The 8,130-nt window shown below is 41.9% G+C and overlaps 2 protein-coding genes across 2 annotated transcripts in view; both read right to left on the reverse strand.

Annotated features, from left to right (window-relative positions):
• Positions 1-2,836: 2,836 nt before the first annotated feature.
• prrt1 (proline-rich transmembrane protein 1) lies at positions 2,837-7,408 on the reverse strand. Its single transcript, XM_048229184.1, is given in 5 exon segments — positions 2,837-2,933; positions 3,031-3,197; positions 3,925-4,116; positions 4,763-5,109; positions 6,904-7,408. Coding segments are annotated over 5 exon segments (819 nt in total). The 5' UTR covers positions 6,920-7,408.
• A 91-nt stretch (positions 7,409-7,499) lies between these two features.
• skiv2l (SKI2 homolog, superkiller viralicidic activity 2-like) overlaps positions 7,500-8,130 on the reverse strand; it is an 18,311-nt gene continuing 17,680 nt past the window's right edge. Inside the window, exon 29 of the mRNA XM_048229197.1 lies at positions 7,500-7,916. Coding sequence (XP_048085154.1) covers positions 7,716-7,916 — 201 coding nt within the window. The 3' untranslated portion in view covers positions 7,500-7,715. The remainder of the gene's footprint in view (positions 7,917-8,130) is intronic.

An 8,130-nucleotide genomic window follows, 5' to 3' on the forward strand; every position in this document is an offset into this window, starting at 1 on the left:
AAAGCTCAAAGCACTTTAACACAGGTGAGCTGGCAGCCTCGTCAAATGGGCCACAAGCACGTGTGGCATGATTGCAAGCTTAAAGATCTTTCACTCCAAAGCAGTCATAAGTAACCAGGCAGAATTTGTTTTGTTTTCTCATCTCTCACATATATCAAACACTGGAGGAGGTAAAGCATTTTTAGAGAGTTATCTAAGCCCAGCAATATTCGCTAGGAATAAACTGCTTGTACTGTGTATACACATCCTGAAATCTCAAGCTGTTTCTGTCTACACATGAATAGAAAAATGTTTCAAATAATATCAGCCAGCTATGAAATCTGACCGTGTGTGGAATCATGAGAAGTAAGAAAGGCAAGCTGAGCTTTATCACACCCCTTGGCACAATCATTGCAAATTACTTTCTCATCTGTTTCCAGTCACACTAAAAAGCTAAGATTTAGCCAATTAACAGCAATGGGAGAAGAAGAAGATATGGCAACATTTCTGTCCAGAATGTGAAATAAAAACAACTCAAAAGGGAATGTATACTGTATATGTCTATATTAAGTTTAAAAAATCGATGGGGATAGCTGATTTCAAACAACAGCCTTTGATTCAAAGGGTCGGCATGTCTGTTTCTATATAAATAAAGTTTCATCATTATTCCTACTAAACAGCATTATCGCCCATTTGCCTCTGAGGCAGAGATACTATCAGGTATAAAGCACAGGCCAACACCGAGTCCAATAGGAGGCTGAGTGCAGAAAGATGTCAATAATGGAACCAGAGGTAGGTTGCCATGGTGTGAGCAGTCAATGAGAATTTATGCTCATGAGCAGTTTCCAATCCACATGTTACATCAGAACCAGCTACAGAATAACACGAGAGCAGGAGTAACCACTGCACTGTAAACAGATTATCAGCTGTGCATTCCTGTGTCCGTGAAAGATACTGCTTTAGGGAGGTACATTGTAAAAAAAAAAATACAATACAGAATTATCTGTGGAACCTATCACACCTAAGACATAAAATGACAATTGGTAGCAACTTTAATCCAGCACATCATTAGATTGATAGTATGGAGTCAACATTAAACAAATATATGGAAAAGTTCTTGAAATCGATACCACTATGCCTTTTTTGACAATGAACTGTAAAAACGATCCAATCCTACATTGCAAACACAAAGTCAGTTATTCTAAACTTCAGAGCCAAAATCGAGCATGAGATCTGACATGGTGTAGACTGTAAACTGTCCTATTGCCCTACACTGAGGGATTGTTACCTCTACGATGACATAGCAAACTGGTCTCCCCCATGTGTCTATGAACAATGTCAAAAACTGGTGCTATTTTTATCACTGTACTCTTGACGAGACACTTCATCTCCAGTCTGACACCCTGTTCCTTTGGGCCTGGTCCCACTGGCCCAAAATTCCAGGTCATTGGAAGTGTTCTGTCCATGTATATGACCAATGTATTACTTGGCAGGACACAGTTCCTGTAGTCCCACATATGCACTGTTTAGACTGACCATTAAATAATACAAGGAAGCCAGATGTAATATTCATAAAGATAAAGAAAAAGAGCTTCTGCACTCTCAAATGCAGCTTGAAGGTGCATACTCACATGCGTCAAAATAGGCCTGATTGAAAGAATAAGCATTCTATACTAATGATGAGCTGATGTCTATGGATTTGAAAATACACAAAATAATGCAACTTTGAAGAAATTCATCTATAACTATGCATATACAGTAAATAATTGAATAAAATCACAAATAAATAAATAACCAAAGTTATCTGGAGACATTAGAAACTAGAAAAAAAACAAGCAAAACAAAACAAATAAATAAATAAAACAGCAAACTGATGTCCTATGAGGCTCTTCTCTAGGTCCGGAGGGTAAAACTAGAGATGATATCCCTCCTCAATACATTCTTATAGCTAACTACAGCATTCTACAGCAACACTGTAGGGGCAACATGATTAGTTCTGGCTCTCTTTAGGTCTCCTCTCAACACACAAGAGGAAAACACTGGCTATCATTTGTATACACTGTTAACGTATTGGCATGATCTGTTTAACAGATGACTATGGGAAACAGATCTTTGTATTGACACATGTATTTGGCAAAATCATAGTCAAATCCCTCACCCAGGTTGTATTTGCCTGTTGTCATTCTGAAATTACTGTTGAATCACTTCATCAATTCCCTCTTTTTGGCAGTTTCATTTGTTTTGTTACTACTCTACCACTGGTGACCTACAATAATGAATGACAAAAAAGATTCAATCAAGTTACTGAATACCAACAAGCACAACAATAAAATATACAGCATTTATGATTAATGCATAACCATCAATGCTATTTAATACTATTAGAGCATTTCTGTATATAATAACTCTAGTGATGGAAGTGTGTAGGTGTATGCTTGTTCTATAATAATGGATGAGCCTTCTTCAAATGATTTGAGTGTATGTCTGTGTGTGTGTGTGTGTGTGTGTGTGTGTGTGTGTGTGTGTGTGTGTACATCAGATATGAAAAGTGTTTGTAGTGCCTATGTACTGGCCCATGTTTGGAAAGTGAATTATGGTAAATTTTGCATTTAAGCCTTTGTGACAACACTGCTGTCGCTTAAACGCTTGCCATGTTTGCTGTGAAGCATGAATGCCAATGTTTAAAAGTTCACCAGGACATTGTCAGTGCAGTGTTGTCAGTCAGTCAGAACCGTTAAACCACTTGCGCCCTTCGACATTTAGCAGCAGGAAAAGGAGTCTGTTCTTAGTGCCCACATTCTCCACCAACCTTTGCCAACACCACCTCCACCTCCACCTCCACCCCACTCTCTCCATTCTAGGGTTCCCAATCGTCCTCGTGATGCTGGGAAGCGATGATGACCACCACTGTTAGGATGGTGCAAAGCACGATGGAGGCAATGCCCACCGCCAGACTGATGAAGGAGAAGTTCAGCCTCGGGGGATTCTCCTCTTTGCCAACACCACCTCCACCTCCACCTCTCCCATTCTAGGGTTCCCAATCGTACAGACCCTAAGACTGCGTGATGCTGGGAAGCGATGATGACCACCACTGTTAGGATGGTGCAAAGCACGATGGAGGCAATGCCCACCGCCAGACTGATGAAGGAGAAGTTCCGCGCCTCTCGGGAGGCAATCTCTGCAGTAACCATAGAGCAAGCAACTGGGGGGTGTCAATGCTGATGGAAATATGAACCCAATGGGACCTGGGACAAAGGGAGGGGAGACGGAGCTGGGATGTTTGTGTGTGTGGGAGGAGAGAGAGAGAGAGAGAGAGAGAAGAGGAAGAGGAGTACTGGCAGTAAGGATGATGAAAGCCTAATCATTTTTACTCCAAGCACACAAACACACATAAGTACAAATACACAACCTTCATTATGCTTGCATTTTAAAGAGTCTGTCTTTCTTGGGGCCTTTATCTGTCCTCCCCACACTGAAACTTCCTTTAGAGGGTAAAAAGGGTTTTTTGAAAGAAGTTTTTTTTCATTTTTGTATTCATAGAAAGATTTTTCTTTTGATATTGAATTTTAGCTTTTTGATAATAAATTTAAATTCAAAACAATATTAATGTAAACTGCTAAGTGCAATTTGTGTATTTTTAACATTAACAGTATACTGACACACAATATTGGAAAGCTATGTTTTACAGATTTAAACAACATATTGCATTGTTATAATGTGTCTGTTCCCTTTACCGCCCATGATTGTATGCAGAGTCCTTGAAACATAAAACATACCATCTGAATGTTTCTTCCTTATAATGTCTAGTATTTCCCACTATCTTGTATTATTGGAGTGCACTTCTGATTTGAGTGTATGGACATGATTGTGTGTGTGTGCTTTTCTTTTTTTTTGTGTGTGTGTGTGTGTGTGTGTGTGTGTGTGTGTGTGTGTGTGTGGTCCCACCTGCATGGCTTTGATGATGGCTATGATTCCTGTAGGCCAGAAGCAACAGACGGTGGTGAGGACAGCGATGGGCAGGTAATCATGAGGCGGGCGCCGGGTCTCCATCAAAGCGATGCCAGTGGGCATCTGCATGGCCATCTGCCCAGGAGCCACGCCAGGGTGGGGCCCTCCGTTAGGCATGTAGGGCTGCCCCTGCGACGGAAGACACAACAGATAGAAGTTTGATTTAAGTTATTTACAATTCAATTGAACTGAAATAGTCTCAATGCACTTTCCCTAGTCCAGAGCCCAGTGGTGTTGAAAAGGAAAACAGGAAGAAACCCTGAGCAGAGCCCAGCTCATAAGGAGAGAGCCTGCCGGTGGCTGGCTGGGTAGAGACTATTATAGTGAGAAAAACAGATTTTTTTTTTATTACACATGCAGTCTGAACTTGTAGTTTGCATACCACAATACTGTGTATGCTGTTTTGTAATTGCAAAGTGGCTGACATGAGTTGAAAGTTAAAAACAGACTTCATTATAGGTCATGGGTTCAGCAAAACACAGCAATACTCAGCTTTAAGGGTGTTGCGTAATATCTTTTAAGGCATGGCCAAGTATCAACTAATTTCATGGCCAATTATCAATTAACAAGTTGACAAGCTTTTATCAGTACCCACAGTTCTGTTGATGGTGTTTGAAAGGCAGATCTGTTGGCTGTTTGCTAATTAGATAGCTAGTTTTATACATTAATTCAATATCTATTTAAAACGAAGCAGAGAGAAATAAACATACTCATGACAAAATGTAATGTATGACTAAAACAATAACACAGGAGTGTAATGAATGAGGTACTTCACCGATGTCCCGATGGGGTAGACCGGTACATAGGCTGTGCATGGCTGTAGCTGGAGCGGGTATCCAGGGTGCAGGTAGCCCACTGGGGGGTGTGGGACGGTTCCTCCCGGGCCATGTGTCTGCACGGGGTAGCCGTTAGGAGCCCGAGAGTGGCCCAGAGTCCCGCAGTGGAACTGGGTCTCCTGGAGGTAGCCCTCGGAGCCCGGTGGAGGTGGAGGAGGGGGGTAGTTGGGCTGGGGGCCACAGCCGGGGTTCTGGGGTGCCTGTGGGGGCATGTTAGGGTCCTGGGCAGGGATGTAGGGAGGGGGCAGCATCTGGTTCATTTGCTGCCTCCCTGACTCATCCAGACCTGAATTCAGGAGAGAGAGAATCACTGAGGGAGTGTGTGTGTGTGTGACACAGAGAGAAATGACAAAAAGCAGTTTCACACCATTTTGACCTCATTATATGGCTTCAGTATCACAAACGCCCATCTGAATTTCTAAATGGATTCTTGAGAAGGAGAAAAGAGGCAGCTTCAACAAGAGAAAAACACTGCCTGCTTGTCTCTTCTCTCTTTTACAAAAAACCCACCCACCATGTTTGTCCAGCTAATATGTGCACCTAATGAGACTGACATTTAAAACCTTGCAGGCATTTTGAATAGATCAGTACTGCAGAATAAGTACAAACTGTTACAGATGTCTTCAGCTTCCAAATATGAAGTTGACCTTCACAAGCAGAAATAAACGGATGTTAATGGTTAACTCACTGCAACAGCTGTAGAGCTGATGCAGGTGAGATTCTTGTAGCCCATCGTGACAGAGAGTGTGACAGCCTGTAGCATGCATGCTGACATCAGAGTGTAATGTATTCATTCAAAGTGACTGGTTTGGGCCTGCACATGGGCTGCAACAGGGAAGAGGCAAAGCTAGAGAAAGACACACTGAGATGCGGAGATATAGAGAGAGGAGGAGAGAAATGAACGAGTGCAGAGAGAGAGACAGGTTATGCTCAGGGACAAATGTGCATTATATAACCCCTGACTGTCACCACACATACACTGGTTGGAATCAGAGCATGGGGTGGCTGCAGGCCGCTGGAGAGAGCAAGAGAGTGAGAAAGAGAGAGAGAGAGAGAGAGATGGATAGAAGGACTCTGATGAATAGGGTAATAAAGACATTTTGAGTCACACAGAGAGAGAAGGGGAGAGGGTGACTGCAGAAACAAACAACTATGTGGTTATTTAAATGGATAAAAGCTGCTGGATATTTCATTTTATGCATTATTATTATCATGGATATAAGCATCTCATGGATATTGCATAATGAGACAGGCAGAAGAGATGAGGGGAAGTTTCTACTTCCAAGAAAATGGTATAACACTAAAAGACCAGGGAAACGGAAACATGGACACATAGGCAGTCCATTTAATGATCAAATATTAAGAGAACAAAAAGAAAGTGATCCAGTGGAGCAGACAGTGACCAGTTCCTTTATTTACATGGTTCGATTTGGCACGTCAAATCACCAGCTATACAACCTAGGCTATGCGCAGGCTGAAACCTGTGATTTGCGCTTGTGTGCAATGCGTTTTTCTGCTCCGCTCTTATCGCGTTCCTGTTGTGCAGTAAGCTAGCCACGCAGACTTGCGGGGACAGGACAAAACGTTATCTCAAACCATTCCGGTACACCATAACCTCTTATGCATACGATGAATCGGTGGGAGGGAAATTACAAACATAACCCAAATTATTCCATTATCCATGTTGTCCAAGCGGTCAGGCACATTTTCGCTCTCCGACTCTTGAGAGATGAATTAGGCGCATCCAAAGCAAAGTTGAAAAGCCACAATAAGCGGTCGCCCAACCTTTGTGTTCACATCAAGAGATAGAATACAGATGTTGATGATACATGAAAATGGTGTTCAGGAGAATGACAGGATGGATAGATGGATATTGTGCGTCATGGTGCAATAACGATTTAACGCTAAAACGCCACCCACCATATAGTCATTACATTTAGATTAAATCTCAAAATGTATAACGTAGCCTAAGCTTGCATAATGCGGAAGAACATCTGAATAAGCTTAATTAGCAGTTACATGACATCATAACAACGGAATAACGTTAGGCTATATGCAAGAAAACAAGGCAAAATCCTACCGTGCTTCTCCGACATGTCGTTAGAGATGATGACAATGACTCCAAAAACACTCCTCTACAATAAGTAGAAATACACGTCTTCTGCCCGCACCTATAAATCTTAGCACTTCATCCAGCTAATTAGAATACATACTAAATAGTTTGTATATATATCTTTGTTTGAATGACGTTAAAGCTGGTGTTCATTTAGATGAAAATCCCCAAAGTCTTTTTCCCCTTCTTGATCAACCCTTGTCTTCTAGGCTACATCAACCGCAACAGCAGAAAATAGGTTTCTCCCTCTAACGCATCGCGTTACATTGAATTAATCAGACACACAGTATCGCTGCCTTAAAGAGACAGTAAAACCAAGGCAAATCCCATTTAAGCCTGTGATCCCCACACAGTAGAAACGGAAATCACAATACATTCTACCCAGTTTGTCGAACTTCATATATTTAAAATTTAATGTAGTACCAAATATTTACTATATCTTCGTTTTATACTGAGAACATTCTGCGCACAATACGGAAAACTATGACATTAAATAAACCATACATTAAATGACCCTTTCTAGACATTCACTTCCATGAAAGAATAAAGGTACAAAACAGATGTTGCATTACATGCAGCCCATTTAATAACTGTACATTAAATTACAATCTGCACATAGTGTTTCACTGCAGTTCATAGACTGAGCCATTTGGTCAGACACAGCTGTGCTTTTATTCTTTCTCTCTCAACAATGAAGGTGAAGGTAAGGTCCCCTTCAGATGGCAAGACAGCCTCTTGTCATCTCTCAAGTCTTTCAAATACACCACACACACCCAGACTCAGTGAGTGTACAGAGATGCTGTAAAAACAATGTCCCTGCGTATAGCAAGTGAAGCCCTCTCCATCTTGCTGCCCAGCACGGAGTCTCCCACAATCCTGGCGGCCTGCCGCACCTCCTTCAGCACCTCGTCCAGCCGCTGGATGCAGCGCACCACGGTGCCCTCCTGCACATCGGTCAGCTGGGCAATCTCCGCAAACGGCTGCAGGAGTTACACACAGACATTCAGGCATGCAGAGCAGTACATGGCCCTCTGGCTTTGTGCTAGGCACTGAGATAAATACTTATATTAAACAATCACAGGGCATTCCACTAGTAGTAAAGTTATGGTGTGGTGCTATATCAAACACACAGCTAAAGTCTCTCATTCAAGTCTCTCCTCAAAACCCATTTGTATAGGAAAGCTTTTAACCTAT

The sequence above is a fragment of the Alosa alosa genome, chromosome 20 (genome assembly GCF_017589495.1).
Source record: "Alosa alosa isolate M-15738 ecotype Scorff River chromosome 20, AALO_Geno_1.1, whole genome shotgun sequence".
Taxonomy (NCBI): Eukaryota; Metazoa; Chordata; class Actinopteri; order Clupeiformes; family Clupeidae; genus Alosa; species Alosa alosa.